The sequence below is a fragment of the Aethalodelphis obliquidens genome, unplaced genomic scaffold, assembly GCF_003676395.1.
Source record: "Aethalodelphis obliquidens isolate GAN/ISIS:26980383/991018 unplaced genomic scaffold, ASM367639v1 scaffold6, whole genome shotgun sequence".
Taxonomy (NCBI): Eukaryota; Metazoa; Chordata; class Mammalia; order Artiodactyla; family Delphinidae; genus Aethalodelphis; species Aethalodelphis obliquidens.
In genome coordinates, this window is record NW_020837950.1 from 39213006 (window position 1) to 39236473 (window position 23468).

Genomic DNA, 23468 nt, shown 5'->3' on the forward strand with positions numbered 1-23468 from the left:
CCGAAGAGTTCCTTTACCCCTGAACTCTACCTGACTCTAAAATGGGCAACAACGCTTTTTCTAACCGTTGGGTTGTTGAGAGGTGACACGGGATTGTGTTTATAAAGCCCTTGACTGAGGCCCGGCACACAGTAGATGTTCACGACTCGCTTACTGCCTGGAGGGAGCGCCCCGACTCCTCCGGGCTGACGCTGCGCTCAGCTCCGGTGGGTGCAGCGGGGAGGCGGCGGCCCGCGCCCTCTCCTACAGGCAGCCCGTAGGGCTGCGTTCGCCCTCAGTGCCCGCCGCGCCCTCTCCTCCAGGCCGCCCCCGGGGCTGCGCTCGCCCGCTCTCCCCCTCTGCGCAGCCCCCGCCCATTCCCTCCTTCCCCTCCTGCTCCTCCTACTTTTCCCGCGCCGCCTCCAGTCTCCCGCGTGGAGCGCGCCTCGGTGGCCCCTGCGCCGCGAGCTCCAGTGTTCCAGGGCGGGCGCAGGCGAGGGGCGCGGCAGAAGAGTTAGCGTGGCCAGGGAGCGGCGGGCGAGGCGGGAGAGCGCCGCCAGGGGGACGCCCGGGAGGAGGGGGCGCGGTTCCCGCCGCTGCGCGGCGCTCGGCCCCCTCCGGCTCGGCGCGCGGCTGCAGCCTGGGCTGGGCGCTCGCGGCACATTCCGCACCCGCACCCCGGCGGCCGGGCATGTAGTAGCGGCAGCTGCGGCAGTCGCCGCGGCGGAATATGGGCGGGAACCACTCTCATAAGCCCCCGGTGTTTGACGAGAATGAGGAAGGTAAGAGGGCGAGGGGCGCCTGCCCCGCGCTGCCCCTTCGGGCAGAGGCCGGGTATCCCTCCTTCCAGCACCCTTGGCCGAGCGTCGGCTGTGTGCCCGGCCCGTGCCGGGCTAGGGGCTTCTACAGAGGCAACAACTCCTCGCGTCAGTGCCCCTTAGGGGCCGGGACGGTGCCGAGCGCGAGCCCGGGCGGGCCATTCCGAGAGGAGAGTGAACCCGAAGGCTTCACTTGGGGGAGCAGGAGGGATGAGTTGACTTCGGAGGCGAGTCTGGATGTTGTTGCTTGGGCTCCGGGGAAGCCGAGGTCTCCTTTAGAGCCCGAGGCTGAAGGAGGCGTTGTGTGTGTGTGTGTGTGTGTACTACGCATTTGGCCTTGTGCACGGGCAGGTTCCATGCTGTCCTCCTCATTCGCCCAGGACAGCTTAGGGAAACTTTTCTTGATTAAACTCTGTGTCTGGGCGGAAGGCGTCCCGCTGTTGGCAGCCTCCCAGGTGGAGGAGTGGTGTAGGCGGTCCAACCTCATCTAAACTCCAGAACTGGGTTCTTATGGCTCATATCGGTAGAGCTTCGTATTTGCAATAGCAGAACCCCTTTTCCAGCGCTGTGTGTCTGTGGGCAACTTCCTTAACCTCTCTGAAACCTTTGTTTCTTCACCTAGGAGAAGAGACTTACGATTACCGCTTACTACCTTAGGGGGTCGTTTGAAGCTTAACCACTGGTAATTCCTGTGAGAAGTGCCTTGATAATATAATCAGTTACAGAGCTCTGCACGGTGTTATGTGTTAACTTTGCCTCTAAAAGCTCGGTTTGCTATTGCACTGGTTTCTCCAGTCTCCACTGTGCCCCCAAATGAGAGCCAGGTCTACTGAGCATAGTCCATGTGCCAGCCAGTGTTCTAGGGCTTTACATGTGCTCACTCAGGCCTCATGGCAACCGTATGAGGTGGGTACTTCTGTTGTTCCATTTTACAGTTGAAGAAAGAGATGTGTCCTAGTCAGAGCTGGCTTTGAGGCTGGACAGTCTGCCCTGGAGGCAGTGCTTCTTGTGCCCAGGAATAGGCTTGTGGGCATCAGTCATGATCTCTAAATCTACCAAGGCTGTGGGTGGTAGTCAAACGCTCACCCTGGCAGTCCCTCTGAATAGAATACCTGAATACAGCCAATGTAATTGAGTCACTCCCATTTGGTCCTTTCTTAAAGGAGTTCCTAGTCTAGTGGCACTGAGGACCATCCATGGTGATAAGGGCAGTGAGTGGGACCAGTGCAGGGCCTTGGAGACCCAAGGAAGGCTAAGCCCTTCCTGGTTGTTTAGTCTGGAGCACAGGTAGATAGGGAGCCAGGAGTGGACAGACAAGAGGTAGCCAGGTGGGTGGGGGAGGCCCTTGTGTATCCCAGGAAGCATTTGGACACCATGTAGCTGAACTCTTCCCCAGTCAAGTTCATAATGACCCTGAATTGCTCTATGAAAGTCAAAGCGATCTTGACACTTAAATCAGTATTTAAATATGTGTTCTGCTAGGGACACATCCTGCTTGGGGTGGATGTGGGGCAGGCCTGTTCCTTTGGGAGAACTTCTGTCCTGTGAGGTTACATTCAGGGGTGCTCAGACCCTATGAGAAGATACACTCATTGACAGATGGAGAGGATGACTTGGGCCAAAAACTTCCTGTTCACAATCAGTCAAAGGTTTCCTGTCTGTTTTGGGGAACGGACCTATATTAGTCTGCTCAGGCTGCTCTAACAAGATACCCCAGATGTGGAACTCCCTGGTGGTCCAGTGGTTAGGACTCTCCACCCTCACTGCCGAGGGCCTGGGTTCGATCCCTGGTCAGGGAACTAAACTCCCATAAGCTGTGTGACATGGCCACAAAAAAAAAAAAAGAAAAAAAAAGGAAAGCATTCACAAGATACCCCAGATGCTTAAACAAAAGAATTTGTTGTTGGTGGTGGCTTAAACAACAGAAATTTATTTTCTCACTTTTATGGAGGCTGGAAGTCCAAGATCAAGGTGCCTTCAGGGTTGGTTTCTGGTGAGGGCTCTCTCCCTGGCTTGCAGACAGCCTCCTTCTCCTTGGATCCTCACATGACCTGTGTGCTCGAGGAGATAGAGATCTCTGGTGGCTCTTCCTCTTCTTATAAGAACGCCTGTCCCACAGGGTTAGGGCCTCACCCTTATGACCTCACTGAATGCTAATTATCTCCTTAAAAGCCCTCTCTCCAAACATAGTCATGTTGGAGGCTAGAGCTTCCGCATCTCAAGTTTGGGGGGGACACATTTCGGCCCATAACAGGATCCTTTGATGAAAGCCATGGACTCCTTTCCCAGAAGAAAGCACAAACTTAGGCATCACTCCCAATTTTAGAGGTTCGTGGTAGTAGCCTGGGTCAAAGGTCATGCTTTAGGTAATTTTTTTAGTGTCTTTCTCTTTTATTTTCAGAGTAAATTTGCTTCCCTGTCTCTATCCTTTATCCCAGAAAATATGCTTTAAATATCTGTTGGCAAAATAGTTATATCTGGCATAGCCAAGCTTTTGATTTTCCTGCTGTTGTTCCTCATTCCAAAAGTGGTCGGGCTCAAGGTCAACTGCCTGGTTGAAATACAAGGTTAGGACTCTCCTCATTTTGCTGGCTTTCAGCTCAGTGAAACATTAACTTGTTTGATTTTGCCAGCATATGTCTCAATACTTGTTCAAGTAACACACTGTTATTTGCCGCCAATTGATTCGCTTATTTCATAGGCATGTACTGGTCATCTTTTCTGCACCCACCCCTGTGCTGGGCAGCAGGAATATGGAGAAGATGAAGGCAAAGTTCTAACCCTCAGGGAGCTCGCAGAGCAGATAAACAGCCAGGACAGTGTAAGAGAGCTCAGGGGACTGTGGTATCCTACGGGAGGTGCCCTAACCCCGGGGCAGAGAGGAGGGGTCAGAGAAGACTTCCTCTTAGACTGAGTCTTGCAGAAATGGTAGAAGTTCCCAGGAAGGAGAGGTTGGTAGGTAGGGGAAGGGTGTTTCAGAGGGAGGGAACAGAATGTGCAAAGACAGATGGTAAAGAATAAACATGGCTCTTTGGGGAGATTGTGGGGACTTTAGTACCCCTGCAATGTGGTGTGTGAGGCTGGAAGCTACAGATGAACCCTGAGTGCTGGGGTGGCCTTAAAGGGCCCAGTGGCCATGGCCATGTATTTGGAATTGACCTTATGGACATCTGTAGTCAACAGAAGGATTTTAAGCAGGGCAGTGACATGGTCTGGTGACCGAACACGCTCTCCCAAACCAGAGTTGCTGAGTGGTTGAAGATGCAGATACAACGCAACCAGAACGAATCTGATTTGTAAGTAATTTAAAGCTAAACTGTAGCTGAAAATTTGCCATTGTGTAATTGTACCATAACTGTCTACATTCTGATGGCAAACATTTAACTTGCATCCAGATAATATTAAAAACTGTAACTTAGTGATGCATTGTGTGGACTCCTTTTCATACCTAATTGGGAATCATTATCACGACTCAGCCAGGGAGGTCTCAGAATGTGCATTTTACTAGAGAGTTTACAGAGGACCTCTGGAAAACTGCCCAGGGTCCCATGGTCTGTGTATGGATGAGCTGGGACTCATGAGTTAAACCCCCAGGGCTGTTTAACTCCAGAGTCTGGTACCTAACACTGTTTCCTGTGCCACCCCTTAGGACCTACAGGAAAATGAAGCCGTCAAAGATATGTAGGACCAACGCAGAATGAGACTAGCGCAGAGATCAGGCTCTGATAGGGGTCTCCTTATGCAAACGTCTATAGGAAGAAAGTAACAGTGCATCCTGACAGCACTTGATCATTTACAATAATCAGCTACCATCTTCAGAAAACATTTTGTTGAGCTGTCATACCATAATGCAAGTTCTGGGAATGAAAGCAAAATCATCTCCCTTTCCAAATTCGTGTCAAAATTGTTTTTAAGGTTTTTTCCCTTTACTGTCCTAATCTATGTCTAGACATTTTTACGTAAGGGTACACTTGCCACACAAAATGATTTCTGCATTTTCTCTTAGTGTCCTGTTTTAAGTAGTTTATGTTGCTATAATGTCTTCAAAATTACTATTTTAATGGGCTGTAATATTCCATCTGATGGAACTATTGTAACTTAAATGTTTTCTTGTTGTTAGACATGCAGGCTGTTTTCAGTGTTTCATCTTTATAAGTAAGTTGCCTGAAAATTTTATACGTAAAGCATTTTTCTTCTTTTAAGTGAATTCCTTAAAATGAGGTGCAGTGAGTGAGATTATTGGATCGAAAGGATTGAATAACTTCTAGGACTCCAGAAACATGTTCTTAAATTATGTTTCCAAAAGGTTTTTTTTTTTAATATCAATGTTGTATCAGTTTATGGCCTGTACCCACATTTGAGGGTATCAGTTTCACAACCTTGTAAACAGCTCTGGGTATTCTCATTTTAGATTGTTAGGAGTTAAAGGGACATTTAAAAAGAAATGTACCTTCTGTATTATTGTTGGGCCAGGTAACTTCACATGCAGCGTAGAACATGAAAGCATCTTCTTGGTTAACATAAATATACAACAAAAGTTGTTTAACTCTGGGCACAGTCAGATAACAAAGGCAATTTAAAAAATCACTCCCTGAAGTTGCAATCATGCTTCACTTGGAGACAGTCTTTTGAACCTGGGGTGTCCCTGTCATTGTGATTCACAAAGTGCCTGAAATCTCTTAATGGGGCAGGATTCACTTCCAACTTTGTCTCAACTTTTTTTTTTTGCGGTACGCGGGCCTCTCACTGTTGTGGCCTCTCCCGTTGCGGAGCACAGGCTCCGGACGTGCAGGCTCAGCGGCCATGGCTCACGGACCCAGCCGCTCCACGGCATGTGGGATCTTCCCGGACCGGGACACGAAGCCGTGTCCCCTGCATCGGCAGGCGGACTCCCAACCACTGCGCCACCAGGGAAGCCCTGTCTCAACTTTTTTAGAACTTGGGGGAAGCTCACTTACGTTATACATTGCTTTTCATCCTTGTACCAGTTGTGGCTTGTGCAAAAGGTGGAAACCAAACATATTCTGAGAAAGTTTGGAGTTGCTTTGAATGCACTTTGTTCTTTATATATAGAGTACGTACAGAAGTAGAGGCTGGAGAGAGGCCATGTAAGGGATGTGGGCTTATGGGCTTGGTGTCCATATGTGTATCAGGCATGTGTGTGTTTAATGCAGGAGTCTAGAATGTAAAGCTTAGATTTTAAGATCTGCACCTCATTTGAAAGTTCATTTTGATTTGTCTTGTACATGGGGGATTAAGAAAATTACCATAAATCGATCTGAGATGGTTAAGTAGAAATGAATTGTAGGATGCATTTTTACCTTTCAACCCTCCTAGAAAATAAATATGGACTTCATGAGGATAAACCATGTACTAATCATCTTTAGAAAGTCAGACATAAGTATACACGCTAATGGATTTCACTGATTATGACGCACACACTTTCCCATGTTTTAACATTTCTGAAATTGGGATGTGCTTTATGATCACTGCTGGTCATGGTGGTACTTGTGATGTAATGTTATTGTTTGTACGTGGTCACAGTTGTTCGTACTAACATGATATATGAAAGGTCTAAAGGAACTCTTTTAAGGGATGCGAAAGAATCACATTGTAGATTAATTGGCAGCATTTCTTCCTTCTTCGTGGCACATGAAGTAAGAGTGCATTTAATGTGGATGGCACCTGAAAGCAGACGGAATAGAGCATGCCAGCCTCCTGCAGCTGCAAGTGACAGAAAAGCAACATGAGTTCCTTTAAAGGGAATTAATTGGCTCCGGCCACTTCTCATCACTTCCATTCTGGTCCAAGCCAGCGTCACCCCTCTTGCTTAGGTTATTACAATAACTTCCTTAACTGGTCTGCTTGCTTTTACCCTTCCCCTCTTCAGTGGCACCTCCATGCAGCAGCCAGAGTGATCCTGTTAACATGGGCATCATTTTTCGTGCATTGGTCTCCTCCTAAGGAGTTACAAGCTCCTTAAAGTAGGGATGTGGTGTGATTGATTCACTGCTGTGTCCCCAAGCCCTAAAACACCTGGAACATAATAGATGCTCAATAAATTTTTGATGGACAAATCAATAAATGAATGAATGGAGGTGTGAGTCTCATCAGCTGTGGCTGGAACCAAGTTCCTGAATACTATCATGAGAAATCTTCCTCCTTGGATTCTCTCCTCTGTGTGGCTCCAAGCAGGCTCTCTCCTCATGAGGCCCTTACCACCCCCAGGCTCACAACCTCACAACTCCAAGTGTGGAAAAGGGAGTATCTTTTTCACCATCGTTGCAGAGAACATCCCAGGGTTAGTTCCGATGGTTTCTCATGAGGTCTTGGGCCATTCTTGCACCAATGGCTGTGACCAGGGAGACTGAGGCTGTAACTGGCCGGGCTGTATCTCATGCCCACCCTTGGATTCAGGGGGTGGCGTTGGTTCCCCGTGAGGCATTGGGACAAAGAAGATAAGTGAAGAATCTTCTCAAGGAATATTGCAGTATCAACAGAAGAAGAGAAGTGGACCCTGGGTCAGGCAGGTAAACACAAACAGAAGCATCTACTCCAGTGATGATTATTTTTGTGTTCCTTGAAACATGGAACATTCCTTGTTTATCTTGTTGCATATCCACTTCTGCACTAGACTGTGACTTCTGAACAGCAGCAGTTCTTTCCTTTTCACCTTGGTGTCTGCAAGGCCTAGAATGGGGCCAATGAAGGCCTATGGCAGCTCTCTGTTGAATGAGAGATGAAAGTAATAACTTATTGGGGGCCAATTTCTTCTATTCTTCTGAGTTCAGAAGCTGTTGAGAAACAAACGAAGACATTTCGGGTGTATTATTAATAAAGTTGGTTTGGAGAACTGACTTGGATTTGAGTCCAGAATGGCCTTTCTATTCTTGTCCCTTAATTTCAAGCTTGAGACCTGCTTGGGCAGAGAATTGAGTCTGTAAGGTGGGCTCTGGGACCGTGGTTCCCAGTCACAGAGAAACCCAAGAAATTTCCAAAAAAATGGTAACCTGTAATGATCAATGGATATCGGACTCTTGTATGTCATGATTTGGGCTATCACTTCTCTCCCAATGGAGAGAGAAGGCAGATCTTTCCCCTGGTGCTTTCTGGGTAAGACAAAAATCCCTCTTTTATGGGACAGCAAAAGGGTGGAGAGGGGAGATGGCTCTCACGATATGAGCTGGAGTGGATAGGCTGTTAGGATGGCGACAGGATTTATGATGTCTTGAGGGAAGGGTTTAAATGCCTGGAGAGAAGAAGGATCGATATTTTAGAAGGATCAATCAGCATAAGCTAGCACTGAGCTTGGGCATTCTCCTGAGAGAATTGGTAGGAACAAAATATTCTTAGCAATACTCAGTTATCTAAAATCTGGGCTCTGAGCTATTACAGACAGAGATGGAAAAACTGTTCTACAAAGAGCAGTGAGAGTCCTGACACCCTAAAGGGATATTCTCCTGCAGACAACAATGGGGACAAACAGTTTAGGATACCAGGGGAGAATTGTGCACCAGAACCACCAAGAAGAGAAAATCAGGCTTATTAGCCAGAGACAACCAAGGAAGAAGTGAAGACCGATATTGTTACTGATCCTGCAGTCTAACTCCTTTCAGCCCTTGGTTTTTCTGACCATCTTGGAGTGTCCTTATTCATTGAGGAGTCTGGCCTCTGGTTCCTCTTTCCATCTGTGAAGTCAGTAATACAAATAGGCCCCATTCTCTCAATGTGGGGCTTTACCACTGTTCACCCATATCCCGTCCCTGTTTATTTCCATGCAAAGAATTGTCCTTCCTTGTCCCGTTGCAGTTCTGTGGGGACATGTGACTCGCTTTGGTCATTGTGAGTGGAGGCAATGTATGGCACATCTTGGAAAAAGTATTTACGAACTAGGTGTCACTTTGTATGTCTCTAGCTCTGGGCAACCACAATGTTCTGGATGGTGGAACTTACTTCAGCCTGCCTCCCAGAGTGAGTGCAACGTGGAACGGAGGCCACACCGACTACCAGCCCACCTGACCTGGGACATGGCATCAGTGAGACAGACACTTCTGCTTTTTGAAGGCACTGAGATTTGGGGCTGCTTGTTACTGTAGCATAACACAGCCTGTCCTGATTGGCACATTTACCAAAACCAGCTCTCCCTCAGGCAGAGAGCATTCACTATTTTACAGTTAATTATTATGTTAGCTGTATTGTTATTGTAGATACGCTTTATCATGTTATTTTCCTTCTATCCTGAGTTGCTGGGAGGTTTTATTATCAATGAGGGTTGAATTTAAGTAAATGCTTTTTCTCCATCTGTTGAGATAATATGTGGTTTTTCTCCTTTTTCTTTGTCTGACTAGGTGAAGATCAAATTTTTAGAGTATTCTTAAATAATAAATTAACCTTTCATTCTTGGCATAAAACCCAGTTTTCATGATGTGATATATTATTAGATTTGATTTGGTAATATTTTGTTTATAAATTTTTCATAAGAGGATATTATGAACAGTATGCCAATACATTTGAAATTTGGATAAAATAACTACTTTGGAAAACACAACTTAGCAAAAATAATACAAGGAGAATTTAAATATTAGAATAATTCTATATCTATTAAGGAATTGAACCTGTAGTAAAAATTTTCTTGTAAAGGGAAGTCTAGGCCCAGATGTCTTCATAGGTGAATGCTTCCAAATGGTAGAAATAATAATAATGATACAAAGCGAGTGAGAGGCATGGACATATATACACTATCAAACGTAAGGTAGATAGCTAGTAGGAAGCAGCCGCATAGCACAGGGAGATCAGCTCGGTGCTTTGTGACCGCCTGGAGGGGTGGGATAGGGAGGGTGGGAGGGAGGGAGACACAAGAGGGAAGAGATATGGGAACATATGTATATGTATAACTGATTCACTTTGGTATAAAGCAGAAAACTAACACACTGTTGTAAAGCAATTATGCTCCAATAACGATGTTAAAAAAAATAATAATGATAATCTTCTGCAAACTCTTCCAGAGAAGAGCAAGAAAGGGCACACTTTTAATGTCTTTAAAAAAAATTTTTATTGAAGTATAGTTGATTTATAATGTGTTAATTTCTGCTGTACAGCAAAGTGACTCAGTTATATATATTTATTCTTGTTCATATTCTTTTACATTATGGTTTATCACAGGATATTGAATATAGTTCCCTGTGCTCTACAGTAGGACCTTGTTATTTATCCATTCTATATATAATAGTTTGCATCTGCTAATCCCAAACTCCCAGTACTTCCCTCCCCCACCCCCTTAATGTCTTTATTAGTTTTTTTAAAAATAAATTTATTTATTTTATTTATTTTTGGCTGTGTTGTGTCTGTTGCTGCACGCGGGCTTTCTTTAGTTGTGGAGAGCAGGGGCTACTCTTTGTTGCGGTGCACGGGCGTCTCATCGTGGTGGCTTCTCTTGTTGCGGAGCATGGGCTCTAGGCATGTGGGCTCAGTAGTTGTGGCTCACGGGCTCTAGAGTGCAGGCTCAGTAGTTGTGGCGCACGGGCTTAGTTGCTCCACGGCATGTGGGATCTTCCCAGACCAGGGCTTGAACCCGTGTCCCATGCATTGGCAGGTGGATTCTTAACCACTGCGCCACCAGGGAAGCCCATCTTTATTAATTTTTTGTATCAAGGTTATATTGGCCTCATTAAAAGAATTTGGAACTATACCATTTCTTGCAATTCCCTGTAAGAGTTTGTTTAGGATTGTTATTATTTCTAAGTTTCACATGTATGGGCCAAATGTTCATAATATCTTCTTAATCTTTTCAGTGTTTGTAGGATCTGTAATGATATCTTCTTTTTTAATTCTGATTTTGGTAATTTGTGTTTTCTCCCTCCTTAATTTATTTTTTGATTGGTCTTGCTTGGGTTTATCAGTTTTTTAGATTTAAAAATACCCTTGGCTTTCTTAATTATTATTTGTTTGCTAATGATTTACTGGTTTATGTTCTCATTTTAATTTTCTCCTGCGTACATTTTGGTTTAACTTACTGTTCTTCTTCTAGATTTTTGAGACAGAATCTTCTTTGATCATTGATTATATTTACTCACATAGTCTGCTCATTATTTCTTCCTTCACTTGGAAGTTTCCATTGGAATTATCTTCATTTTGCCTGAAATATTTTCTTTAGCATTCCCTTTAGAGTATGACTTCTGGTGACAAGTCTCACTTTTTATTTGTCTGAAAATGTCTTCATTTAAACTTTGTTTATGAATTATTATTTTTCTGGATATCAAATCTGTATCGGCATCTTTTTCCTTCAGCATTTTGAAGATACGATTCTATTGTCTTGTGGTTTTTATTGTTTCTGATGAAAAGACGACCGTCAGTACTATGTTTTGCTCCTTTTCAGCTGACGTTTTGTCTTGCTGCTTTTAAGAATTTTATACTTTGCTATAAAATTTAAATCAGAAATTAAATCAGAAATTTCATTACGGTTTGCATAGGTCTGGCATTCTGGCCATTACCTCCTGTGGCCCTTGCTTCTTGTATCTGTGCTTGCAGGGCATTGTTATTTTTGCGGGATTCTTATTTTGTCTTCTAATATCACTCCTGACATTTTCTTTCTTCTCACATTATCAAACTCAAATTGCACAGATATTAGGCCTTATCACTATGCCTTGTATGGCTCTGACAATATTTCCGTATTTTAAAAAAACTCTTTTCTTTCTCTTTGTTTTTAGTCCGAATATTTTCTTCTACCCTATTTCTTTTGTAATCACTTCAGGTCTCTCTGTCTGCTATGAAGTATAACTTTCAAGTTCTTAATATTCATTGTTGCTCTTTTCAGTTCTAGAATCACCATTTGGTTCTCTTTTATGGCTTTCACCTCTGCTGAAATTCTCAAAACTTGCTTTTTAATTATTTAAACCTAACAATCACGTTTACTTAGAAGACATGTTTGATAACTCCATTATTTGGTAACCTTTTATTTATTTATTTATTTTTTTGCGGTATGCGGGCCTCTCACTGTTGTGGCCTCTCCCGTTGCGGAGCACAGGCTCCGGACGCGCAGGCTCAGCGGCCATGGCTCACGGGCCCAGCCGCTCCGCGGCACGTGGGATCTTCCCGGACCGGGGCACGAACCCGCGTCCCCTGTATTGGCAGGCAGACTCTCAACCACTGCGCGACCAGGGAAGCCCATAACCTTCTAGTTTTATTGTCAATTGTTTCCTTTTAGACATCTTTTGTTTTCTCATCCATTTCATACTCATTGCTGGAACAAAGCCCTTTGGCATTCTTACGGGAAGCGCAGAGTTTACCAAGCCTCTTCCTTTTTGGTAGACTCTGATTTTTAGTGTGTGTCCTGTCCCTAAAGCCTGTGAGGTCTTGCAAACCCTGTGTGACTTCTTAGCCTCCTGAAAGCTGTTTTCAGATTTGGCAGATAACCTCTTGAGGAAGAGTGATCTCAGTGCTGGACCCATCTCTTTGGGCTTTTCTTTTTCATTGATATTCAACCTGCAGCTCCTTACTCCTTTGAGAGCTCTGTGAGTCCTTCAAATAGGTTTTAAAATATATATTTTGTACAGTTATCATAGTTCTTATTAGCAGGAAGGTTGACCAGAAACACTCTAGTCGACCGGAAGCAGAAGTCCTCTCCTCAGTGTTTATCTGTGCGTAATGCCTTCTAGTTTAATAATAAGCTCTCCCTGGTACCCGTGTCACCTTAGTTCTACCACCCAACACACCTCACTTTCACAACATACTTCCCCCCAAAACAGTCTTCTCTTGGTGTCCTCACTTTCTCATGATAACTTGGTCCTTAACTCACTACATTGGCTTCATCATTTCAGTGAAATAGCTCTGAGTAGAGTCACCATGATCATTTGGTTCTTAAAACTAGCATATGATTGTGAGTCTTTTCTTTCTTGGAAATTAAAAAATGAGCTCATGCATAAACTCATGATCCAACTGAAGAGTAGAGCCTGTCCTGTACTTTTGAAGCTCCCTGGGCTTCTCCCTGACTCCATCCCCTTTCCCACACTTTCTCATTCCTAACCATACAGTGTTTAATTGTTATTGCTTTATGAAATTTATAAAAATGGTACCACGTTTTATGTATTCTTCTGTACTTTGCAGTTTTTGCTCAAGATTGAGTTTCTAAGATTCACCCATGCTGTGTATAGCTGTACTCTCTTCATTTTCACCAATGTATAATGTTCCATCATGTGACTGCACCGTGAATTTTATCCTTCCTACTGACAGTGGACATTTGTACTCTTTCTAGTTTTTGACTATTATGAACAATGCTGCTATGAACAATTTTGTATATATCTCCTGGTACACATACGCAAGAGTTTCTCTAGAACGTATACCGTTAGGAAAATGGCTGGGTCATAGAATAGGTGTATGTTCAACTTTGTTAGATAATGGCAAATTGTTTTACAAAGTAGTTGTACCAGTTTACACTCTGATTAGCCATGTATAGACGCTTCCATTGCTCTACATCAGCACTGTTGTAAAGAAATATGATGAGGTCACCAAATGCAAGCCATATTTGTAATTAAAAAATTTCTACTAGTGACATAAACGTAAAAAGGATTAGGTGAACTTAATAATATACTTTATTTACCCTAACATAACTAAACTATTTTAATTTCAATGTCAAAATTATTGAGATATTTTACATCCTTTTATTCATACTAAATCTTTGAAATTGGGTATGTATTTTACAGTAACAACATGTCTCAAGTTGGATTAACTACATTTAAAGTGTTCAAAAGCCACATGTGGCTCGTGGCTACCCTGTAGGACCACACACCTTTCCTTCCTTGCCAATATTTAGTTATGGGCTTTTTCATGTTTGCCAATCGAATGAGCATGAAGTGGTATCTTATTGTTTTAAATTGCATTTCCTCACTAACAGGTTGAGGTTTCTTTATATATTTCGTTCCCACTTTTGTGAAGTGCCTGTTCATAGCTTTGTTAGTTTTTCTTCTAGAAGAGTCTGCCTTTTTTGGATTGATTTGTTCCTTACATATTCTAGATAACTCCTCTTTGTCAGTTATATGTGTTGCAAATATTGTCTCCTATTTTTTGATTTCCCTTTTTAAGTCCTTTATGATGTTCATTGGCTGTTCCTTCTCCATCTTCTTTGCAAGTTCAGCCTCCTCCCCCTTGCAGTAAATCTTGGAGTTCCTCAATACTGAGCCCTGGTACCTCTTCCTTAGCTCTCTGTACTGTCTCTCCAGGTGAGATTGCCAACCCCTACGTGTTCAGTCACTCTGTACCAGTCTGAGTGCAGTCAGGAGACCAAAGCAAAGTCAAAAAGGGAAAATGTAGTACAAAGGACTGTCATCTAGTCAAAAGGTTAACTTCGAAAAGGAGTCAGGACTCTAGGAGATCCAGAAGTAGCAATTTCAGGAAAACAGCTGCTCCCGCTAGGGCTGAGGGTGAGTTAACAAGGAAAGAACTCAGAAACCTAGAAGAGGGCTTCCCTCTCCATCTAGGCTGTTTCAGATCTCATTGGGAGGGCCTGGTTGTCAGAGGAACAGGCATCCTACTGGGTGGCACAGAAGCTTGCGGGAGGATGCTGGCTGCAGCTTGCGCAGGAGGGCCGCTGAGATAAGGGCTACCAGGTCCCCTGCACCCCAGCCTGCTGCAGCACGTGGAAAGCAGCACACTGGAAGAAAAAGGAACGCCCCTTCCTCCCACTCTGGACTGGCAGTGTCTCTGTTGTGCCCTCTATTGGCCATGCCGAACATGAAGCCAGCTGGAAATAAACGTCCACAGGGTCCCGTCCAGTGTCACAAAGCAGTGGATTTGGAGCTCAGAGACAGCACTTGCATAACTGGTGCCTATTACTCTAAAACAATGACTCAGTAATTTATTTCCTTAATTCACATTTCTCCTCCGGGCTCCCAGTCTGTGTGCCTGTATTTCCACTTGGATGTCTGAGAAGATTTAATACCTCAAATTCAAAATGACCTCAATCAAACTCATGTGTTTTTCAGAGTTTCCGAGCTTAGTGCACAGTACCATCATCTACCCAGTTGCAGGAGCCAACATCTCTGAGGTTTTCCTTGATCCTTCCATCTCCCTCACCCCCGTGAATCCAATTAGGCACCTGGCTGTGTTGATTTTACCTCCCAAATATCTCCCAAATCTGCCCTTTCTTTCCAGCCACACCACTACCATCTCCATTCAACATCGCCCCTCATGGGACCCCTGTGCTGCCTCCTGACTGGTCTCCGTGCTCCCTCTTGCCCTTTCAGTACATCCTCCATCCAACCACCAGAATCACAGTTTTAAATCATGAATATGACCAGGCTGGTCCTGCTCAGCGGTCCTTAGTGGCTTCATTGCTCTCAGGACGAAGATTAGGAATGTAATATGGCCTCCAAGGTTGTATGGTCCGGAACCTGCCCAACTCTCCCATCCTGTCTCATCTCGCGCGAGTTCAGTTCACTGCGTGAGTTAAATTGCTCAGTGCAAAGTTGCTAGAGTACCTGGCACGTGGGCACTGTCCCATCGAGTTAGCAACTCCTCTCATTCTTCCTGTAATCAATGCTGTTATTTATACTCTTCGACCCTGGGAGCATTCTTTCAGTTTCATGTAAGTTCCATGCCCACTACTGCCCCAGGGCCTTATCACTTGTTCTCTCTGCCTGAAATGCTCTCCCACCCACCTCCACCCCACTTCCTTTAGTTATCTCCCACTCATCTTTCTTCAAGGTGCCTTATCTTATTCCCAGACTGCGTCATGACCCCCAGGGAACCCCCCTCAAATTACCATGTGCCCTTTCATTACATTTATCACATTTGCAGTTCTTTGCTTATTTGTGTGAATCCTTCATTAACGTCCGTCTCCCCCCGAGACCGAAGTCTCTATGAGGACAGGGCCTGTGACTCTTGTAGTGTCTAGTGTGGGTCCCACTGCTTTTACAAAGTGTCATTGTAACTGCTGGTCCTTGACCGTCTGCCAGGAAAGACAAAGAAACATCACTGTGTAACCTATGACAGGTAACAGCTTCCCTCCTTGTATCTGAAGGAGGCAGTCTAGGGAAAGGGAAAACCGAATTATATTTAAGAAGCACCTTGTATGGGCCAAACATTGTTCACACACGATTTCACATGGTCTTTAGAATAACACTGCAGAGTAAGAGCGGTAACTTTGGCTTCATTTTATACCCAAGGATATTGGGGTTTGGAGAAGTTGACTAAGTTGTCTTAGGTGATAAAATTGTGGTGCTTGGTCTCACTTCTTTCTGTATACCTGGAGCGCTCTTTCCCGCATGACAGTCTTTCCCAAGATTCAGCTGTTTGTGTCCCACCTGCAGAATTATTTTTTACCACAGTCATGTATTACCTGTACTGTTATTTACTTAATACTTTTTTCTATCTTGACTGATTTTACTTTACTAGAACTTTTTAAAAAGGCACTTAAATGGATTAAGACTTCTATAACTGGAAAGAAAGATAAAGTCAAGATAAAGTTCGGTAGATAAAAAACAATGATATTCAGTGTAGCAAGGTATTATTAACCTTTTTGTTTTGTTTTGTTTTTTTTTTGTTTGTTTTTTTGTGGTACGCGGGCCTCTCACTGCTGTGGCCCCTCCCGCTGCAGAGCACAGGCTCCGGACACACAGGCTCAGCGGCCATGGCTCACGGGCCCAGCCGCTCCATGGCACGTGAGATCTTCCCGGACCGGGGCACGAACCCGTGTCCCCTGCATTGGCAGGCGGACTCTCAACCACTGCGCCACCCGGGAAGCCCTTATTAACCTTTTGTACACCCTTCCTTTGTGACTTGCTCAGTGGATATTTTTGGAGTGGATTTGTAATCACTGAACTCCCAGCAGACCTGGGTGGCAGCTGGGTAGATGCAGGGTTGGGCCCTGGGGGGGTCTGCAGGGTAGGCATTTGCATGTTAGCTCGAAGGCAGGGGTAGGTCCCTGAAGGGAAGTGAGTCCCACACTTTGTTCCCAACATCAGAGCTGCGGCTTGATGCTCTTTCAATCACACTGCAGCTTCCAGCCCTGCTTAGAGATAGTATATTGGCCTCTGGGCTTATGTGTCTCTGGGACACGGCAGGCACTCTGCCAGGTACACCCTGGAATCTTCCAGCAGGGAAGCCCCGTCCACAACACAGTGGTTAAGAGCACAGACCGTGGAGTCAGACTGCCTGGAGTTTCATGCTGGCTCTGCTGCTTACTAGCTGAGCAACCTCAAGTAAGTTTCTTCTCCTCCCTGATTCTCAGTTTCCTCATCTGTAAAATGGGGATTCAGTGGTACTTACTTCATAAACTCTTTTGAGGAGTAAATGAGTTACTACATGTAAAAAGCTTACTAAATAGTCTGGCACATAATATGTGCTATGTAAGTTTTATTAAATTAGATTAAGTTTTGTGACTGAAGAAGGTCATGCACAGAGGTTAATAGGACAGGTTTTGGGGGTTACACAGGTTTAAATCCTGATTCTTCTACATATTGTCTAACTGTGGAGCAGTGCCTTAACCTTCCCAAGCCTCAGTTTCCTCCTCTGGACAATGGGATGCGATCTGATACAGTTGCCATGGGAATGGAGTGAGGTGATGCTTCTTACAGTGAACAGTGCTTAGGAGGGCACCTGGCCCAACACCTGGCAGCATGATATATGTACAAAGAGAGAGGTCAGGTGAGGCCTGCTGTTCCTTTCAGCCTGAAGAAAGAAGTTGTTCTGACTCCCTGCTGCCTTCAACCCCTATCGTCAGGAGGGATTCCTCATTTCCATTCTCCTAGGAAACAGCCTGTTCAGACAAGCTTCCTTGTCCGAGTCCTCATCCCATCTGTCAGGAAGGCCAAGGCCTATTTTCAAGAAGCCCGACTGGCAAGTTGTGTGGAACAGGCGATCAGGGATAGCCGTCCTCTTGTTGGTGGTCGATGCCACTGACATGGATCAAGCTGACTTTTGAGTCTTTTCGCTAAATCTCTTTGGCGGCCCCTATGGAGGGTTTGGGAGTGGAGTGGGATTTTAGGGAGGATTAGATATCGGGCCCCCGTCTTTTAGAAAATGTCCATCATCTTAGGTGCTTAAAGGAAAAAAAGAAAAAGACTTCTGGATGCCTGGTATTGTGGATTGAGTTGAGTCCCCTAAGATGAGTATGTTGAACCCTAACCCCCAATACCTCAGGATATGACCTTATTTGGGGACGCAGATGTAGTTAAGTTAAAAAGAAGTCATTAGCGTGGGCCCGAATCTCATAAAAACAGGAAATTGGAACACAAAGACAGACACACACACAGGGAGAGTGCCATGCACGCATGGAGGCACAGGTGGGGTGATATGACCACAAGCCAAGGCACACCAAAAACTGGGCAATCCACCAGACGCTGGGAGAGAGGCACGGAACAGATTCTCCCTCACTGCCTCAGAAGAAACCATCCCTGCTGATACCTCAATGTTGGACTTCCAGCCTCCAGAGCTGTGAGAAAATAAATTTCTATTGTTTTAAGCCACCCAGTTTGTGGTACTTTGTTATGGTGTCCCTAGGACACGATTTCACCTTGTTTTACCATTATGTAGTAACTTCAATGTGACGTTCTAGAGGAAGCCACAAATCAGCTCTGGGAAGTGTTTCCAGAAAAGGCAATTTCTTTCTTTTTTTTTTTTTTAAGATTTTTCTTTTATGTAGACCATTTTTTTAAAGCCTTTATTGAATTTGTTACAATATTGCTTCTGTTTTATGTTTTGGTTTTTTGGCCTCGAGGCATGTGGGATCTTAGCAGCTCCCAGACCAAGGATTGAACCCACACCCCCTGCATTGGAAGGCAAAGTCTTAACCACTGGACTGCCAGGGAAGTCCCCAGAAAAGGCAATTTCTGAGTCAATCCTGAGGTAGGGACAGGAAGCATTGAGGGGGAGGTAATGTGGGGAGGAAGGAAAGAGCTGAGAAGGTGGGGCTGGGGAGGCCCTTTAAGGCTAGGAGAGCAGCATGTGCAGAGGTGAATGGGTGGAAGGAACAGGGAGGTGTTTAGAGTTAATGGGGAGTGGGTATGGTGGGGGAGGGGGCATGGGGGAGGGAAGCCATAGAGATGGGGCTGGAGACTTAGGCCAGAGCCATGCCTTAAAGGGCCTGGAGTGTCATGCTATGTGTCTTGGTTGGCTTGGGTTGCCACAACAAATACCACAGACTGGGTGGCTTGAACAACAGACATTTATTTCTTACAGTTCTGGACCCTGGGAAGTCCAAGATCAAGGTGCTGATGAGACCTTTCTTCTGGTTTGCAGACAGCTGTCTTCTCTTTGTACCTTCACCTGGTGGAGAGGGAGAGAGCGCTAGTCTCTCTCTCTGTAAGGACAGTAATTACTCTCTCTCTAAGGGCACTAATCCCATCATGGGGCCCCACCCTCATGACCTCATCTAAACTCATTATCTCACAAAGGCCCCATCTCCAAATATCATCATCTCATTGGGGGTTAGGGTTTCAGCATAACAATTTTGGGGGGACACAAATATGCACATCTCCATATGCTAAGGAATTTGATTTTTATTCTTAGTTGGCAGAACTGACTCTGTTATCTGTGAGACTCAGTGCAAAATAAAAAGGTGGGGTCCCTCATTCCAAAACTGGAAACATGCTGTTAAAGGTACTAAGATATAAAGCTTTTTCCTTTCTTTCATGGTCTCCCTCTTTCTCTTGGTTTGTCCTGGTGTTTTTTATCTGCTATTTAATAGCAATCTCGCTAAATAACATTTAAAATTTTGAATTATCAGTGAGCATTTTACCATTCATCTCTGAATTGTGCAATGCCAGTTTTAAATGCAAATACAAAAGCATTGAACTCTTGTGCGGAATCACAGAAATTACCCAATTCATACATCGAGGTACATATATGAACATATATTTCGTTCTGACCAGAACAGTGGAAACACTGCAGAAAATTAACTCTTTTTATTTCCCTCCTTGATAACGTGTGCTTTCTACCAACGCTGCCTACCTTCAGCTGACTGATGAGTGAGGAGAGATGGAAGGGAAGAGGAACTATGGTTGTCTCATATTTTCCTTTCTATCTGTGTCATCACTTCAGCCTTAGTGATTCGCTAACACAGGGAAGTAACACAGGAAGGAAAGGATATGACCAAGGTTCTTTGGTCCTTGCAGTCTCTTAGGACACCTATGCTTCGTTTCGCATTTGGAGTAAGTTAGTTCTAGTTGGACAGAATACTTGGTCTCTGCGGGCCGTCAGTGCCCCTGCTTACTCAGGTATAGACAAAACACACTTACCTGGGTCTTGCTGAGCCTCCACACTTCATGGATCCACCAGAATTCTGTGCTCACGGAGCATTACAAATGCCATATGGGAATGAGGGACATGCACATTGAGTGTAAAGCCTCTGCTCATGCGCACGCCCCACTGGAATGCCTTACAAAGCTACATTTCCAAGGTGAAAGACAGCAACTCCATAGTGTTCAACCAAGTGTAGGGCCCTGAGCTCGGAGCTCTGTATTATTGCATGCCCACAAAGCTGGCCCTCTTAGTAGAAGATGAGGCGACACTAATAGTTTTAACCTGGGGAGTGATGTGACCAGTTTCCGTTTTAGAATGATCACGATACCTGCAGACTGAAGGATGGGTTGGCAGGGGGAGAAATTGGTGGCCAGGAAGACAGTATAAAAAAATCCATAAGTAAGGGAGGAGGGTTGTAAATCCCCATAATTGGATATGTTGGCATATGTGTAGACAGTTACCTGTATCACTATATATTGATGTACAGGAAAACACAAGTACTCCTACAGGTGTTTTTTTTACGAATCTAGCCCCCTCACCCTGTGGATAGTGCCAGTGAGCTCCCACTTACAGGCAATATAGCTTATCAAATTCAGCAAAATCATGGCACAGCAGAATTTTCTACAGTTCACTTAGGTGGTATAATATGTTTATAAATTCCATTTAAAATGTAATTAATTTTAAGCACACTTTTTTAAAAAAATTGAAAAGTCACTGCATGTCATATTTAATAAGTTCCAACATAGTTTCTTAACCCTCCTCTCCAGAGTATAATTACTCCATCAGTCTTCCTGGAGAATCAGAGGGAGCTTAGTAGAACACACCTTTCATGCATTAACCAGAATTGTGCTTGCTTTGGAGTTGCATTGGAAGGTTATTTGTATTGACATTTTACTTCTTCCAGAACGTAACCAATGTTTCTGATCTTCCTGAGGTATCTTGGTCTTAAACTGAGGTTATAAATCTTTCAGAGCTTCTGTTTACCAATTCCTTTAATTTCTGTGATGTGACAGGTAGGGAGAGAAACAAAGCTATAATTTATGACTCTTCTTCTTTCTTAGCCAGCAAATAAGACACAAGATCAGGCCCTGGTATGCAGGTTGGCAATTTGGTTTGTGTTTTGGCTTATGCTTCTGAGTTGCCCCTGGGGGAGGTGTACCTACTCCCCATCTTTCTGGAAGTGTTTATCTGTTTGTAAATAATGGGAACACTGTGTTAGATTTGGATATAGATTTCTGGCTGAGGCTATAGGGCAGAGGGTCTTAAATATGATATTGGTTTGAGATGAAATAGCTGTTTAAAAAACCACTAGTGGGCTTCCCTGGTGGTGCAGTGGTTAAGAATCCGCCTGCCAATGCAGGGGACATGGGTTTGACCCCTGGTCCGGGCAGATCCCACATGCTGCGGAGCAACTAAGACTGTGCGCCACAACTACTGAGCCTGTGCTCTAGAGCCTGTGAGCCACAACTACTAAGCCCGCATGCCACAACTACTGAAGCCTGTGTGCCTAGAGCCCATGCTCCACAACAAGAGAAGCCACCGCAATGAGAAGCCTGCACACCGCAACAAAAGAGTAGCCCCCGGGCTTCCCTGGTGGCGCAGTGGTTGAGAGTCTGCCTGCCAATGCAGGGGACACGGGTTTGTGCCCCGGTCCGGGAAGATCCCACATGCCACGGAGTGGCTGGGCCCATGAGCCATGGCCACTGAGCCTGCGCGTCCGGAGCCTGTGCTTCGCAATGGGAGAGGCCACAAGAGTGAGAGGCCCACGTACTGCAAAAAAAAAAAGAGTAGCCCCTACTCGCTGCAACTAGAGAAAGCCCGCGCACAGCAACGAAGACCCAATGCAGCCAAAAATAAATAAATAAATTTATAAAAAGCAAACAAACCACTAGAACATTATTTGCTGACAACCTCATCATTTGTTTTTGTAGGCACAACTTATGCCCTGTAGGCTTAAAATTTTAGTTGCCAACCCAAAGGTTTTACATGGGTATCTGGTAGGAATCTCACTCTTAGTGCCCCTCAATTGAACTCTTGCTTCTCTGCCCCATCCCTAAATCTGATCCTTCCCATCTTCCCTATTTTAACAAATAGCAGTTCCATTCTTCCAGTGATGAAGGCCAAAACTTTGGAGTCATCCTTGACTTTTCGTATGGCACCTACCCTCTTTCCTGTAGTCCTCCCATTCCTGTCCTGTACTCCTGCCTTTCACACCCACCATTTCAATACCAAGACACTGAGAAATTTGGAGCAGGAGTTGAAAAAGACTCATCTCTCTCAATTGTCTCCCACTCCCACTCCCAGTTCTGTTTATTTTCAGTCTTTTGGAGGTTATTGAGACTTATGTCTTGGCATTTGGTCTTTGAATTTAAGCATCACTTTAAACAGCATGTAGTTGGATCTTCCTCTTTTTGTTTTGTCTGAAAACCTCTGCCTTTTAGTTGGAGTAATTAGTTCATTTATGTTTAACATATTTTTGATGTGGTTGGGTTTAATTCTGCCTCTGTCTGACTTTGCTCTTTGTTTATTTGTTCCCTGTGCTCTTTGCTCCTTTTTTATTCCCTTTTTGAATTTTTATAAATCTAATATGTTTTAATATTCCATTTTATTTTGACTATTGGATTTTTAGCTAAGCCTCTTTATATTTTTTAAAAGTTGCTGTAGGGATTATAATATGTGTTCTTAGTTTATCACAGTCTACCTTGAATTAGTATTATACCACTTCATGTATAATGGTAGACTCTTATAATACTGTAGTGTAATTTCATTCTCCAATTTTTGTCCTTTTTTGTCAAATATATCTATTTCTATGTAGGATATAAAACCCATGGTACTTCGTTATTATTTTTTCTTTATCAGTTGTCTTTAAGAAAAAAGTTTTATATTTACCTACATGCATACAATTTCCAATGTGCTTAATTACTTACTATAGATTCAAAATTTTATCTCATATCATTTCCTTTTTGCATGAAAAATTGCCTTTACCCCTTTGGTAATACAGTTTTGCTGATAACAAATCACTTAAGGTTTTTTTTAACTAAATATCTGTATTTCACCTTCATTTTTGAAATGTGTTTTCATTGGACACAAATTCTAATTTGACATTTGTTTTTTAGCACTTTCCATTATCTTCTTGACTCTGTTATTTCTGATGAGAAGTCAGCCATCATCCAAATCATTGTCCTCCTGTAAGTAATGTGTCTTTTTATCTCCAGTTGCTTTGAGGATTTTTCTTTATCTTTGACTCTTATAGCTTGCATCTTATGCATCAAGATGTAATTTTCTTTGTATTTATTCTGCTTAGGGTACACAGAGCTTCTTGGATTGTGGATTGATGTTTTAAATAAAATTTGGGAAACTTTGGACCAATATTTTTTCTTTTTCCTTCTCTCTGTCTCCCTCTCTCCTTATGGAACTCTAATAACATGTATGTCAGAC

General features: G+C 44.1%; 1 protein-coding gene across 2 annotated transcripts in view; it reads left to right on the forward strand.

The window, feature by feature from the left end:
* The first annotated feature begins 709 nt into the window (after positions 1 to 709).
* Positions 710 to 23468, forward strand: part of STK32B (serine/threonine kinase 32B) — a 348577-nt gene continuing 325818 nt past the window's right edge. For both annotated transcript variants that reach the window (XM_027103382.1, XM_027103383.1), the window contains exon 1: positions 710 to 761. In XM_027103382.1, the coding sequence (XP_026959183.1) occupies positions 710 to 761 (52 nt within the window). The remainder of the gene's footprint in view (positions 762 to 23468) is intronic.